The 15,916-nt window shown below is 47.4% G+C and overlaps 4 protein-coding genes across 7 annotated transcripts in view; 2 read left to right on the top strand and 2 right to left on the bottom strand.

Moving 5' to 3' along the window:
• The window catches only part of cers5 (ceramide synthase 5), a 72,588-nt gene extending 70,324 nt beyond the window's left edge, over window positions 1-2,264 (top strand). The window contains exon 10 of the mRNA XM_056274288.1: window positions 1,721-2,264. Coding sequence (XP_056130263.1) covers window positions 1,721-1,948 — 228 coding nt within the window. The 3' untranslated portion in view covers window positions 1,949-2,264. The remainder of the gene's footprint in view (window positions 1-1,720) is intronic.
• Window positions 2,265-2,645: 381 nt separating this feature from the next.
• Window positions 2,646-6,064, bottom strand: LOC130107571 (cytochrome c oxidase assembly protein COX14 homolog). Its single transcript, XM_056274230.1, has 2 exons — window positions 5,917-6,064; window positions 2,646-3,141 (listed from the first exon to the last, which is right to left on the bottom strand). Exon 2 carries the CDS (start codon window positions 3,129-3,131, stop codon window positions 2,955-2,957), a length of 177 nt encoding a protein of 58 aa, XP_056130205.1. The 5' UTR covers window positions 3,132-3,141; window positions 5,917-6,064; the 3' UTR covers window positions 2,646-2,954.
• A 1,189-nt stretch (window positions 6,065-7,253) lies between these two features.
• LOC130107570 (pre-miRNA 5'-monophosphate methyltransferase) lies at window positions 7,254-11,532 on the top strand. Its single transcript, XM_056274229.1, has 2 exons — window positions 7,254-7,523; window positions 10,391-11,532. The coding sequence occupies exons 1-2, from the start codon at window positions 7,314-7,316 to the stop codon at window positions 10,943-10,945; spliced, it is 765 nt and encodes a 254-aa protein (XP_056130204.1). The 5' UTR covers window positions 7,254-7,313; the 3' UTR covers window positions 10,946-11,532.
• Window positions 11,533-13,015: 1,483 nt separating this feature from the next.
• Window positions 13,016-15,916, bottom strand: part of ppp4r1l (protein phosphatase 4, regulatory subunit 1-like) — a 29,823-nt gene continuing 26,922 nt past the window's right edge. For 3 of the 4 annotated variants that reach the window (XM_056273457.1, XM_056273456.1, XM_056273458.1), the window contains one exon: window positions 13,016-15,254. In XM_056273457.1, the coding sequence (XP_056129432.1) occupies window positions 15,109-15,254 (146 nt within the window). In that variant the 3' untranslated portion in view covers window positions 13,016-15,108. The remainder of the gene's footprint in view (window positions 15,255-15,916) is intronic. The other variant, XR_008809795.1, reaches the window with a different exon arrangement.

The raw sequence follows: 15,916 nt of genomic DNA, 5'->3' as shown, positions 1-15,916 counted from the left end.
AAAGTTCTGACTGGACCGCCCGACCGTGTCCGGGCCGATGGCTCGAGTCCTGCAGTAACAGGAACACCTTTACAGTTCGCGCGGTCGTTTTTAGGCTTGGATTTTAGGCGGCACCGTAGTGAGCACTGCCGCCTCATGGTAAGAGGGTCCCGGGTTCAGTTCCGGCCCGGTATGTGTTGAGCTAGCATGTTCTGCTGTGTGTGTGTGGGTTGCCTGCTACAGTCCAAAGACACGCATGTTTGCTGAACTGGAGACCATTCAACCATGCTGTGTGTGTGTGTGGGTGTCCTGTGATGGACTGGTGACCTGTCCAGGGTGCCTCCCCGCCTTCTTCCAGATGCATGCTGGGATAGACTCCCGCCATCCATGACCCAGAATTGGATTAATTGGGTGTAGACGATGGATGGATGGGTGATCTGAAGCTGTTATGCTGGCTGTTGTGCAGGCGAATCAAATAGAAAGGCATTCATTAGACCAGCGTTTCCCAACCCAGTCCTCCAGGACCCCCCTATCCTGCAGGTTTTCATTGTAACCCTGCATAGGTGGCCCCGCTTGTACTTACTCAACCAATCATCTCACAGCACTTAATTATGCAAGGTGTGCAACATCTGATTGGTTGAATAACTACAAACAGGTACCTATTCAGGGTTGCAAGAGAATCTGCAGGGTAGGGGGTCCTCGAGGACTGGGTTGGGAAACCCTGGACTAGACTATACGTTTACTACCTGCAGGTAGTTCTGCTTGGCCGAACTTTGGTAACGGAAACGTCACGAGTTAGCTTTATAAAACTAGTGCATGTAAATAATCCATCCATCCGTTATCCGAACTGCCGATCCTGCTCTCAGGGTCACAGGGATGCTGGAGTCCATCCCGGCGGTCGTTGGGCGGCAGGCGGGGGAGACACCCTGGATGGGCCGCCGCACACAGTTTGGCAGACTGGCTTCATACCCGATGGAAGCGACCCGCCTTTGGGTCCAACCAAGACAGTAAAAACCCACAGCTGGGATGAACAGCGCGGACTAGCAGCCGTTGCGCGAGGCTTATCAGAACCGCCGGCGTCCCCGCCACCGAGGCCCGTTTCCTGTGATTTCTTTTTGTGCCGCCTCTGCCGCTTCTTTCAAGCTTGTTTCCCGTGTGTCTCGTCCTCTCTGCAGACGCAGCTCGTTTCTCCCCCCTCCGGGACGAGAGAGAGATCCTGTCTTTTTGTCTCCCCGTCTCCGCCGAGCCGTCCTCCGCTCCTCTCTTTGCTTCCTTTCATTTCGCCCTGTCCGCTTGACAACTTTGCCTTCTCTGTCCTTTGCTGTAAGTCAAGCCTCCGCTCGTTTCCTTTTCTCATCACACATCCTGACTCCACCTGACCGGGCTGACGGTGGTCAGGTGGAGTCAGGACAACCCCTGCAACAACTGATGGGGGGGGGGGGGCATGTTGTGTACAACTGGGGTAGTGGCAAACGAATAATGGGGCACTAGCGTTGTGAATGTCAGCTATGTCCAACTGTTTCTCATTAGCTCTTGCTCCACACTGCCACCTAGTGTCGACGAGCTCTGGGGCACTTTGCAGGAGTCACGGAAAACCGCTTCAAATTTCAGCTGGGAAAATTTCTGCGGCTATTAGTGGAAAAACAAGACGTGTTTTAAGCAAACTTCGGCGTTTGTGTTTGTCTGTACACGTGTGGCGTAACTGCGCTAACCCGGTTCTCCTCGTCCGCCCGCCCGCCAGGTGTGCAACGACGTGCGCAGCGACATCGAGAGCAGCTCCGCAGACGAACCGGACGCGGCCAAAGGCAAAGGCTGCCGTAAAGCCTCCACGCACGTGTCCCGCAACCGCCCCAGGGGAGAAAACGGCGCCAACGGCCACTACGCTGCTGCCAAGGCCAGGCACAGACCCCCCGCGGCTGGCGACGCCGAGGGGCTGCTGGGAGGCCGCCGTGCCGTTTATCCTTCATAATGTCTTGAAGCGCTTTTCTGTCCTGTGTTATCTATCCCCCGGACGTTTGAGGCACACACACACACACACACACACACACACACACACACACACACACACAGACACACACTCACGGTCTCTTATCTTGCAGTTTCTGGACAGTGGGAGCGGACGGACGTGGCGCTGAACAGGTTGTGGCCACGCAAACGCTGACTGAGGCAGTAGGGAGCCCCGTGTTGAGACGTACGACGCCACTCTCGAGGCGTTTAAACGCGTCACGAACCTATTCTGACGTCACACGGAGGCGACCGATTTTTGCACGAAGCTGTTCTCAAACGGATGGGGGGGGGGTTTTGTGCCGAGTTTCGCTGCGGTTTGGTTTCGAGCTTCTGCCCCAGTTTTATTGGTCAGAAGAACTTGAGTGTATTTTGTTTTGTTTTTGAGACTTGTTGTTTTTTTTTGGGTCAGTTCTGTTTTACTGTTTTTTTTTTTTTTTACTACTTCCGAGACCAAATGTGGATGAAACTTGTTTCATGTAAAATGTCACTTTTCCCTTTTGTCGTCACTGCCTACGGAGGAATCCGGGTCTGAGGACCAGATACTAGATGTCCTCAAGTTGAGTGCCTTGTAAAAAAAAAAAATGTATTTCCAAAATACAATTGTTGGTTGAGAGACGGCTTTCTGAGTTTAGTCTTGCATGAACACCGCGTTGAAACCGTTTGGCTTCAAAAGGCATTTTAATGACACGAAAACACACTCATCTCCTCATCTCAAGTACTGTAAAGCTCACAAAATGGACTCGCTGGACAGCATATACACCAGGCTACCGCTGTGAGTCGGGAATCTGTTAACAGTTCCCTGATTTACACAAAATGCAGACAAGGAGAATATTTTTCTCATGAGGGCCACGTCATCCCGCTCACATAAGGTCGCAGCACAAATATCCAGCGAAGCCGCCGTCGTGATTTCATTATGAACAAAGAGGAGTGAGGTTATCCCTCACCATGAGACCCGGGAACTGGTCCTTCTAGTCTTTCATAATGTCCGGATCTTGGTTTTCTGCCGCGAGCTGCAGCTGCTTCTGTTTTTCGTAGAAGCGGTATCCCCGCACCGCACACAGGTACCCCCCGTAGAGCGTCAGCAGCATCATGGAGGCAGAAAAAGCCCTGTAGCCGATGTCGGCCAGCCGCTTTCCGGAGACCATGGTGAGGATCCTGGAAGAAAAAAAAATCAAAAGAGAACCACAGTGAGGTATATACTTGACACTTTAGACTCCTCTGATGTGCTTCCTGAGGCTTCTCCCTTGTTTTGTTTTTTTGTCTTGTGGAGTTTTCCTTATCTGACACAACTCTTAAGGTGTTATTCTGTCATTTTCGGTATATCTGCCTATTTTTCACCAGGTAGATGTGAAGCCCTCTGAGGCTGTGATGGATACAAACAGCTTTTCATCCCAATAATCGCATCAATAATCGGCACACTTTCAAGCAGAGACGAAGGGAACAAATCGGGGCAAAAAGCTGGTGCCGTGTCGGTTAGAAGGAAAACCTGCATTTACAGAGCTGTAGGTGGCACAGAGCCGGAGGCCACTGGAATCGGGCAGAATCCATTCCTACATCCACACCAACTCTAAATTCTTAGTTTGATCAAATTATGAACAGCGCTGGGCGGCACGGTCGCCTCACAGCAAGAAGGTCCTGGGTTCGAGCCCCGGGGTAGTCCAACCTTGGGGGTCGTCCTCTGTGTGGAGTTTGCGTGTTCTCCCCGTATCTGCGTGGGTTTCCTGCGGATGCTCGTTTCCTCCCACAGTCCAAAGACATGTAGGTCAGGTGAATCGGCATTACTAAACTGTCCCTAGGTATGTGTATGTGTGTGTGTGGGCCCTGTGCGATGGCCTGGTGGCCTGTCCAGGGTGTCTCCCCGCCTGCTGTCCAACGACTGCTGGGACAGGCTCCAGCATCCCCGCGACCCTGAGAGCAGGATCAGCGGCTCGGGTAATGGATGGATGGACGGATGAACAGCGCTTCCAAGGCCAAAGGTACCACAGAGCCAAATGTGGTATTCTGAACTTACAACGTTTCACGTCTCACACCGTTTCCAAACGCCTGAGTGTCATGTGAGTGAATGTGAATTTTTATCTCATGGTTGCGCTGAAAGTTTCCTGGCTCGTGAGCTCTCTCAGGTCCTATCTGGTCCCTCATATGAGCATTTCTTTTTTCCCTCACCCGAATCAAGGGTCATAAGCAGAGGTGTAAAAACCAGGTCCAGAAAGGAAAAATCCAAACCATGTATTTGCTCCACTCATGCACCACACCAGCAGGTTCTAGTCAACACCACCCCTCAACTAGGTGGGGGAACTAGCCAATGACATCAGCTGGTTTAGTAACACGGTTGGAGCGAATACACGGTTTGGACATTTACTTTCTGGACCTGGTTTTTACACCTCTGGTCATAAGACAGTGGGTATCAACACATGGCACCTATCTTATTTATATAAGTTGGAGAATGTAATGTGATTGATAAGCGCCATGGAACCTAACTGAGATTTAATAATTATAATAATAAATCAATCTTATATAGCGCTTTTCTAATACTCGAAGTGGCTTTACAATAAATGGGGTGAAACGACGACAGATAAACACAACAGACATACAGGGGTGGATGGGGAGGCGGGAGGGAGAGGGAGAAGACATACAGGGGTGGATGGGGAGGGGGGAGGGAGGAGGGAGAGGGGGAAGACATACGGGGGTGGATGGGGAGGGGGGAGGGAGAGGGAGAAGACATACAGGGGTGGATGGGGAGGGGGGAGGGAGAGGGAGAAGACATACGGGGGTGGATGGGGAGGGGGGAGGGAGAGGGAGAAGACATACAGGGGTGGATGGGGAGACGGGAGGGAGAGGGAGAAGACATACAGGGGTGGATGGGGAGGCGGGAGGGAGAGAAAGAAGACATACAGGGGTGGATGGGGAGGGGGGCTGCGAGAGGGGGAAGACATACAGGAGTGGATGGGGAGGCGGGAGGGAGAAGTCATATAGGGGTGGATGGGGAGGGGGAGGGAGAGGGGGAAGACATACAGGGGTGGATGGGGAGGGGGGAGGGAGAGGGGGAAGACATACAGGGGTGGATGGGGAGGGGGGAGGGAGAGGGAGAAGACATACAGGGGTGGATGGGGAGGGGGGAGGGAGAGGGAGAAGACATACAGGGGTGGATGGGGAGGGGGGAGGGAGAGGGAGAAGACATACAGGGGTGGATGGGGAGGGGGGAGGGAGAGGGAGAAGACATACAGGGGTGGATGGGGAGGGGGGCTGCGAGAGGGGGAAGCCATACAGGAGTGGATGGGGAGGCGGGAGGGAGAAGACATACAGGGGTGGATGGGGAGGCGGGAGGGAGAGGGGGAAGACACACAGGGGTGGATGGGGAGGGGGGAGGGAGAGGGAGAAGACATACAGGGGTGGATGGGAAGGGGGGAGGGAGAAGACATACAGGGGTGGATGGGAAGGGGGGAGGGAGAGGGAGAAGACATACAGGGGTGGATGGGAAGGGGGGAGGGAGAAGACATACAGGGGAGGGAGAGGGAGAAGACATACAGGGGTGGAGGGGGAGGGAGAAGACATACAAGGGTGGATGGGGAGGGGGGCTACGGGAGGGGGAAGCGGCAGCCACACACGACGCCAGCGGGACTCCCCCCACTCGGACAGATGCCAAAGCGAAAGGAAAACAGACATCACGAATCCCAGATGAGGGCGATAACAAATCACTCAATGACGTCATCCGGACTTTGAGGATCGATATCTCAGCGGAATATTGACCGTCCGTACGCGACATGAACCTGGTCAGAGTGGCGTCTCGACCCTGAAAGGGGACGGTGCTCCGTCCGGTGTTTACCCTTCCTCGTCACCCGGGCTAGCGGACAACGCCATTCCGCCGCCGACGAGAGAGCCGTTCCCATGTGAGGCGCCCTTCTCCGGATGACGGCGTGTGGGTACGTTTACCTTTGTGCTGCTGAAGGTGTTCGCAGACGCGGACGTCCGATTCCAGTCTCAATGACAGCGGTAGCGCGCCACTTAGCCGCTAGCCGTTAGCCGCTTTTGTAAGGTACGGAAAGCCGGAAGAGGCAAATTCACGCTCGGCCACTGATGACGTCACCGGAATAGTTCAAAGGTAGCGTTTCTCAACCGGGGGGGGGGGTCCGCGGACCCCTAGTGGTCCGAGGTGTAATTGCAAGGGGTCCGTGAAAATAAAATATCTTTTAAAAAAAAGATCCTATGACATTTATAGAAATAGGATTATTTTACTCAAATGTGACTGAGACCTTTATCTACCTAAACTATAAAGGGTAACAGGACTTTTTTCTCTAATTACATCTGTTTCACAAGTGTAATCTATTGTATTTTAATAAGAGATCTCGCTCCCGTTTGCATTGTTAAAAGTTACTGCATAACAATTCTGTTTTGTTACATATATCTGAAAGTTACTGCGTAACAATTCTGTTTTGTTACATATATCTGAAAGTTACTGAATACACATTCTGTTTTGTTACATATATCTGAAAGTTACTGCATAAGAATTCTGTTTTGTTACACATATCTGAAAGTTACTGAATACACATTCTGTTTTGTTACACATCTGAAAGTTACTGAATACACATTCTGTTTTGTTACATATATCTGAAAGTTACTGCATAAGAATTCTGTTTTGTTACATATATCTGAAAGTTACTGAATACATATTCTGTTTTGTTACATATATCTGAAAGTTACTGAATACATATTCTGTTTTGTTACATATATCTGAAAGTTACTGAATACATATTCTGTTTTGTTACATATATCTGAAAGTTACTGAATACATATTCTGTTTTGTTATATATATCTGAAAGTTACTGCATAAGAATTCTGTTTTGTTAACTATATCTAAGTTCCAACTGAAAGCTCTTATTTTTGCCCCAAAGAGTGAATAAATGCTATAATGCAATTTAAAATGCAGTTTCTACTGTTTCTATCAAATTGCAACCCCCCCCCCAAGATCAGGTGGAGGGGTCCTCAGGGTAGATCAAAAATACGCAGGGGGTCCAGGACGCCAAAAACGTTGAGAACCACTGGACTAGCGGATCTGACCATTTAGCCGAGCAGTTAGTGATGTCGCGTTATGGCGCAGTACACCCCGTATCGAATCCCGCACCGGGCAACAAAATAACCATTGGTGTTTATTTAGAACGTTTTCTGTTGTAATTAGGAATGCTGTTTTGTTGAAATGATGATTTCTCTGGTGGAACGTTAGGTTGCCCCTGCTGGTCCCGGACAGGCTCGGCTGCGCAGCGGCGGCGGCGACGGCGGCGGCCCTGTTCGCCGGTGACGTGTTCCTACCCGGAATATTTTGAAGACGCACGATGGCCGCGCTCGCGCGCGGCTCGGAGGGCGCTGCGGCTGGTAAGGCGGACGAGCCCGGCGCGGCTCCTCACGGGAATTTCATCAACTATTACACGTTTAACCCACCCGAGAACCGCTTAACTCTCATCCCCGCAACGCTGCTTCAGGATTTAGGCTGCGGCCACAGCGGCCGGGCCACGCTGATGCTGGACGTGGGCTGCAATTCGGGGGTAAGCTGCTCCCTACTTATTAGTATTACTATTATTTATTATTTAGTTATTTTAATATGCACGCTGTCAAAATGTGGTCCACACGGTAGGGCGATTCTTCAGTCTGGGGCTCGTTTGGCTTTCGAGCTTTCTGAAAAAATGAACAACGTCATTTCTTTGAACTCTTTTTTTCCCCTTTCCAGAAGCTCTTATTAGGTGGTCTGCCCGGAACAGGTATCTTAGCACAGCTTTGGTCGTCCTACAAAACACAAGTTTGATATTATGATGCTTTTTTTGGGTCAAAGTTGTAGCAGCAAAATGTGATGCTAGACACGTGATGGCAGTGACAAGTTTCCCTTTTTGGAGAAAAAGTTGGTGGAGTCTTGCTACACTTGCTAAGCTAGCTTGTTAGCTAGCGTACAGTGTACAGTTGATATACGTGAATAAAGTGAAACTTCCTATTTCTGAACTAAAACACTCAGTTAGTAACTTGTTTGGTAATGAGGTCTAATAAGCGTCCTGTCGGATCGGATCAGGACATATAAACCATCACATTACATTTGTGCACGTGAAAAAAGTCACGCTTCTGCCACGACTGCTCATGCGCCTCTGGCACTTCTCGTTTCCATGGCAACCACGTTGTTGTCGTTTGAAAAAACGTTGCTCTAAACTGTTGGGTGTGATGGTTATGACAGGTGTATGTGGGGCATCGATATTTAAATATAAAAATGTGCAAATTGCACATATATAAACCATATGAATTTGAAATACGTGTTTTTAAATTATTATGAGAAAATGCAAAGTAAAGCTTTAATGAATTTAACCATTTTATGACTTTAGTATAGAGGGGAAGTAAAAAAAGTCTGGGTTGGGGACAAGCCCAAAACAGTGCAACTCTGGGCCACATGTGAATTTTCAACATGCTGAAAATGTATTAAAATGTCATCACGGAGACAAATTTTTTTTCATAGCTAGCACAACCTAATTCTAAAAAATACAATTGTTTTTTCAAAAACATGTATTTTTTTTCTTCTTTAAAAATCCACCCTGGGGACAGAAAAACTCCCTTAATTGAAGAATCACCCAGCAGTGCATTTGCTATAATCACATCAGCCAAGACTGCATGTCCAGCCGAGTTCGTTTAGTGTAAGTGCGCCTTAGATCATCAAGAAGTGGTAAATAGAAACAGTACAAAGTAAATTTACACTGACACAAGACAGAAGAACAAATTACGCTGTCAAGTGTAAGTAGAAAAGGACTCGAGTAACGGTGTTTACACACACACGGTCATGTGGAAAAACTAAGTACCCCCATTAAATGTTTTTTTTAACATGTGGACATATCAATATTTGATCGTCATTTAAACAGTATCTATAGATAAAGGTTATCTAATTGAACAAAAAAAGAGAAAAATTTACATTGCAACAATTTATTAAAAAAGATGCCATTTCCTTCTGTAATACAAAAAGTAAGTACACCCATGGCTCTAGCTGGTATTGCCCCCTTTGGCAGAAACAACCTCAAGTAGACGTTTCTTAAGAACTGTCTACCAGTCTCTGACATTGACAGGGAGAAAGTTTTGCCCACTCCTCCATACAGAATTCTTTCAGTTGTGCGATATTTGAGGTTTCTTGCGCGTACAGCCCGTTTCAAATCCTTCCACAAAATCTCCATGGGAATTATAGATCCGGGCTTTGACTTGGCCATTCCAGAACCCTCCATTTATTTCTTTTCAGCCATTCCTTGGTGGAATTACTGGAATGTTTAGGGTCATTGTCATGTTGCAAGGTCCACTTTTGGTTAAAATTCAGTCTTATGACAGATGGTGTCACATTATCCCTAAGCACCCTCTGGTATAAGGAAGGATTCATAGTGGATTCTGTGATGGTGAGCTGCCCAGACCCTGATGCAGCAAAGCAGTCCCAAACCATGACCTTTCCGCCACCATGCTTTACAGTCAGTATCAGGTTCTTCTGGTCAAATGCTGTCTTTGGTTTTCACCAAACATGTCTTCTGGTACTGACTGTGACCAAATAATGATGTTTGACTCGTCTGTCCACATCACTTTGTTCCAAAAGTCTTTGTCTAGATGTTTGTTGGCAAACTTTAGCCTTCCCCTGATGTTCTTTCTGGACAGCAAAAGTTTCCTCCTGTCAGGCTCTTTCTAATGGTAGACTCACCTGTCGGTCCTGTGATGAGATTTTGGGGTTCTTAGAAACTTCTTTCAGCATCTTGCGGTCTGCTCTCAGGTTGAACCTGCTGGCAGCCTGGACTGGAAAAGTTGGCAGTTGTTTGAAATCGTCTCCACTTGTAGTTGATCTTCCGGACAGTGGAATGATTGATTTCCTTTTTTTTTTTTAGATCTAAAATCTAAATCCGTCCCCAGAATCATAGACATCTATAACCTTGTTTCTGAAGGTCCCAGAGAGCTCTGTCAGTCTAGGCATGGTGATACCACGCACTTCAGCGAGCCAAACTAAATGTCTGAGCTTTAAATAAGACAGGTTCCTCCAAGATCCTCTCCAAAGATTTTCAAATCATTTGCACCTAATCTGGCGCACCTGATTCTAATTTTAGGTATGTGAAGTAGTGATAAATGTAGGTATTTACTTTTTCCATATACAATTTGCATTTATGTTTATTCAAATTATACAATGGACTACAAAATGTAAGTGCTGCATATTTGTTATATCACCTTTATTTATCAATATTGGTGGAATGAATGAAGCTCAAATATATGTATGTTGAAATATGTTGAAAAAGACATTTCACATGGGGTGTACTTACTTTTTCACATGACCGTGTACATATAAAGATGTAATTCATATTAACGGCTTTGTTCAATGCCTATGAAGTATTCTGATTCTGATTCTCTATGTGAATGACAGGAGCTGAGTTTTGCCTTATACAAACATCTTTTGAAGAAACCTCAGTCTGAGGATGGGACTCTTCGCCTCCTGGGCTTCGATCTGGACGAGAACCTCATTCAGCGGGCGCAGCAGGCAAACCCATTGCCCCAGAACATCTCCTTCATTCCTCTCGACATCACAAAGGACACTCCAGGTCATAGTCAGCTGGAAGATTACCTCAAACAGCACAGCTGCTCCCACTTCCACCTGTGTCTGTGTCTGGCTGTTACCATGTGGGTCCACTTGAACCACGGCGACTCTGCGCTGCTGGAGCTCCTCTCTCGCCTGGCCTCCATCAGCCAGCATCTCCTTCTGGAGGCCCAGCCCTGGAAGTGCTACCGCTCAGCAGCCCGGAGATTGCGGAAGCTGGGATGCTCTGACTTTGACCACTTCAAGATGCTGAGGATCCGTGGGGACATGGCAGGGCATGCCAGGGAGCACCTCGAGAGACGCTGTGGCATGGAGCTCGTGCAGAGCTTTGGCAGCACCACCTGGGACCGTCAGCTGCTGCTCTTCAGAAGGAAGAAGGATTGATTTCGTCTGTGATGTTTTCATCATGCTGCAGTGTGGTGACGGGAGAAAATTGGTGGGTGTGCCACATTAACACTGAAAGTGTGGGTATGAGAACCACAAGACTGGACAAACAAGAAGGTGGTCTTTGGTGGTGGGTGCATCCTCATACTGTACATTTCACAATAGAGGAGAGAAACCACGACCTTTCTACATCTTGCCATCATCAGGGAGTTTTTAACTATGTTCCTTCTGTAAAACATGCCAACGTAATAAAGGTGTTTTAATCCTTTTTCACCACAGGTCGGGTGCCTTAGTTCCTCGCCTTGTCTCTGGTCAAAGTGTGGTTGGTGAGAAAACAGGTTTTGAGATCAGGGTGGTTCAGCTGTTCAAGATCCTTCTACAACCCCAATTGACCTTTCGCAAAGTCCCGCCTCCCTTAGTTACTGTTGCTATGCCCGTCAAGCATTTCAGAACTATCCAGGAAGTAGCCTGAAAACACCAAAACATGAAGGAAGAAATCAGCACATTGTGTGGGTAAAAGTAACAGTAATAATACGTTAGCTGTATTAGCTATCAACAATAGCTACTAGCAAGCTTAGCTTGGAGCAGACAGGTATTTGTGTTGATTTTGGATGGATGAAGCTGGCCATGGGGTCTGCTATACTGCCAAATCTATTGCCCACATTGTGCTTCTTGTGTTCTGGGTTTCGGGAAGGGAAAGAAAATTACTCCCCCTCCAAACTTTTCAGATATCTAGTATCCGATTTGCAGATCCCATAGGCACACCGTGTCAGCATTTTGCTGTGTGTTTGAAAGCTTGACGGACCGTTGCCAAGGTAGAATTGGACAAGCACCGTTCTGGGGCGGTACTTTGCGAGAGGTCAATTCCAAAACAGTTGAGACTATATGGAAAAAGCTAATAAAAACACAAAGGAGTTATTTGTAAATTGTGTTCACCCTGTACTAGATTGAAAACTAACATATTATTTGTTTTACTTTGTGAATTCAATTTTTTTTAAAATATGCACACATTTCAAAACTGATGGCTGCAACATGCTCCAAAAAAAGTTGGGACAGTCACTTATTAAGGGTTGGGGCAACGAAGACACCAGTTGGTTAAGTTTAGCAGGCGGACTCGTCCCCCATTTATCCCTTGTGCAGGTCTTCACCTGTGCAGTTGTACAGGACCTTCATGTATTTTGCACTTTATAACATGTCACACGTTCTTAATCGGAGACAGTTCAGGACTGCAGGCGGGCGATCTAGCACCCACACTCCCTGCTTACGCAGCCATGCGCTTGTAATCCAGGCAGTATGTGGTTTGGTGTTGTCCAGCTGGAAGATGCAGGGACGTCCCTGGAAAAGACGGCGTTTGGGTGGCAGCATGTTGCTCCGAAATTTGAACTTGTCTTTCTGCATTAATGGTGCCCTCACAGATGTGCAAGTTACCCATGCCGTGGGCACCCACACACCTCCGCACCACGACAGAGGCTGGCTTTTGGACCGGACGCTGATAACAGCTTGGACGGTCCTTCTCTTTGGCCCAGAGGACACGATGGCTATTTCATCCAAAAATGATCTGAAACGTTGACTCGTTGGACCGTAGACATGATTCCGCTGTGCTAGTTTCCATGTCAGATGACACCGAGCCCAGAGAAGTCAGCGGTGCTTCTGGACAGTGTTGATGAATGGCATCTACTTTGCACAGTAAAGCCTTAACTTGTGTCTGTGGATGCAGCAGTGAACGGTGTTGACCGACAGGTTTTCCAAAATACTCCCGAGCCCATGTCAGGAAATCCATTACAGATGCGCGACAGTTTTTAAGACTGACATCAGAGGGATCGGAGAATATGCGCATTCAGAAGTGGCTTTCGGCCTTGGGCACAGAGGTTTGACCATCAACATCTGGCTCAGTGATCCAGTCACTGTAGGTAGATAAGTGTTGTTTACATGTTGCATAGTGGAGGAAAAGCAGCAGCATTTCAAAGTAATCTTAACATTTTAAATAAAACAAAAGGTCAGCAGCTTGATCGGTGCAGATTACGCAGACGTCAACGGCAGCGATGCAAAACAAAATCCGAAAGTTTTCTAATTTATCATAATTTTAATTACAGAATACTAAAAATAACATTACATAAAATGTCTTTTTTTTTTTAAAGAATCCATTGAAAATTACAAAGGTTGTAAATTTTGCAAAGTTAGGATATAAAATCTTTGAACAGTGGTGCATAATTGAAAAGAAAAATAACTTTCATAAAATGCATATATTAACAGTTCTACCACATACAAAAAAAAAGATGGGCACAAATTGCAGACAGATGAGATGAGTGGCCACTGCATCGCCGCAGTGAGCTCTCCGTTCCGAAAGACTTGAGATGCACAGCAAACACTCCACTCAGCATTAGTTTCTCAAGTTATGTCTATGGTCAAAACAAAAAAAGGTTATCATTTACACATAGGGTCGAGGTTGGATGGGTGGGGGGTGGATGGGGGGGTGGGGGGTCGACTTGGCGGCTGCTCCCAACATATTCACACACACATTTTATTACATTAACCCCCCCCCCCCAACTAAACTGGCCTTGATTCTGTCAAACACATACCATTTTCCACAGGTTCGAGCTGTACAAATTTCAAAACTGCAGTTTTTTCTCTGAGAAACCTCATACTTAATTCATTTCACCGGTACGGGGAAAGTACGCTCAGTTGTCGTTCAGTCTCTTAACACGCTCGACCCTCGAGCCGAACATGTAGCCATACTTATAACCTACTGTACAACTGGTCAGTCAGATCCACTTAAAAGCTACCATGGTATCATTATTAAAAATCAGTGGGTCAACTTAAAAGGAAATAGAGTAGACTATACACAAGACAGAAGGGGGGGGGGTCTTACAGTGAGGAAACATGCATATTCCAACAGTGTGCTTGCTATCATCTTTTCCTATGAGGTCCACGCCAACCTGTGTCACTTCATCATAAGCCCTTATTAAGATGGGTTTCTTAACAACTCTTCCTATCGGGGACATTTCAAGGCCCATCAAGCCGCCGGACCCTGGATGCTCCTCTTTGACGCGACACACACTGGCCAGAGCTGTGTCTAAACAGAGAGGTATTTCACTGGTCTCCTGCAATATGAGAGACGTGCTGTGTCACATTATTGGCGGTGAAAGACATACACAAAGGTGGGGGAGGCAATCAACAGTTGATCGATCACCGTTTGGCTGAAATGTAAAGTTATGGTTTCAATAGAGTCGCACCGAGCTGCGAAATTGCTCCCTTCCCATGGCGCAGTAGTAGTGGTTTCAGTGGCCCATGAAGACAAACTTGGAGGACGACGGATAAACGGGAAGCGGAAGAGAGGGAATGGCCCAGCAGACATCTCGGCAGCCTGAGAAAACAGGCATTCAGAAGGAGGTGAAGCAAGAGACCCCAGCAGAGCTACATGGTGGTTTAGCTGGTCTGGCTCACTTGAAAAGACAGCTGCGAGTTTTTCCACCCAGGACCTGGCGCCGCCTCGGTGGCAGCTGTGGCCATCACTTCAGCTAACGGTGTTTTAGGTGCAGATCAATCGCCCTGAGTTAGTGCACAGAGAGTGAAAGTCAGCAGGCCTTGCCCGCTTGTACATTAAGAAATCCACAAAAAAAGCATTAAGAAAAATCATCCACCCCAGAAAAAAATACAACAATTTCATATCACAAGCTTACAGTTAGCTTTGGAGAGCGAGCTTTTGGCTCAGTTTCTTACAAGTTCTATTGACAGACGCACCGAGTCACTCTGGGGATGTTGCGTGGAGACGGAGAGGAGAAGTCCAGGTGAGAGATACTGTTGCTACCCCAGTGGGGTCCAGCTAACCTCTGAGTCCTGCTCATTTTTCTCCCATGGGGCAAAAATGCTCTTTTGTTCTGACAAGTGTTTTGCTTTGCATTTATGTTAGCGTGTTGCGCATTTTGCAGGTCATACCACCCAAAAATGGTGCGTGCGTGTATGTTCATGTTTGTGTTTGTATAATGTCTACTGTGAAAATGCGTCTTCTCAAGTGGTCATACGTGTTTATTAGTACAGGTCTGTCCTTTAGGCAGGGGAGGTTCTGGTCCTGGTTCTGGTGCTGGTGCTGGCTTGTGACCGGCTGTGCCTCAGTCAGACAGGTAGACAGGCTGGTAGGAGCAGTTTAGGCTCAGGGGCTGACACTAGATCAAGGGAGCTGTGTCCATCAAGGCTTTGTTGGGGTCCAGGGTGGCAAAGAAGCGGACATCCCGGTCCTTGTCGGACTGCAGCGTCATCACGGTCTCTTCCAGCTCTTCTGAACAGCTGCAGCCTGGCTCCTTGAAGTATGCTACAGGTAAACAAAGAGACATAGTCCACAACCAAACTATCAAACAGACTGAGGGTGTTGTACAATTAACTCAAAAAGAACCAGACTCCACAACATAAAACTGTGTCTTCTGGGGTATTCTTCACCTAGCCAAGTGCCAACCTGCCATTTTAGTTTGGAAGTCCAACTCAAAATAACAAACTAAGATCAAAATAATGCTTATTGGGTTGACAACAGGATATGTGAGTTGCCTTTAGTCTGCAAACTAATGACAGAAGACGTGCAGATGTTTGATTCCGTAGTTTTCTTGGTTTCTGAGTGGTCCATCAAAGACAAATAAATTAAGAATGTTTTAAAAACTCCCGGGTGATGCGCCATCTTGCTTCGGTTTTCTACAATTTGAGTTTTTATATCTACTAAAAACAGTTGGACACCTCAACCATGAGCCCACACTGCATGACAAAAGTCATGTCTTAATTTGTCCTTATATACCAGCGCTATTGCTTTAACACTAGAACCAGTCCAGCTGGAGGTGGACTGGGACCCCCAGTTTTTGGGGTACTTTTTTTTGTGAATTTTCTCCCCTTTTTCTCCCCAATTGTATTGAGCCCATTCGAGCCGTCTCGGTCACTGTGCCACCTACTCTGCCGATCTGGGGAGGGCTGCAGACTACCACATGCCTC

Source organism: Lampris incognitus, chromosome 2 (assembly GCF_029633865.1).
Source record: "Lampris incognitus isolate fLamInc1 chromosome 2, fLamInc1.hap2, whole genome shotgun sequence".
In the NCBI taxonomy this organism is placed as follows: Eukaryota; Metazoa; Chordata; class Actinopteri; order Lampriformes; family Lampridae; genus Lampris; species Lampris incognitus.
This window is presented reverse-complemented; position numbering and strand designations above follow the sequence as displayed.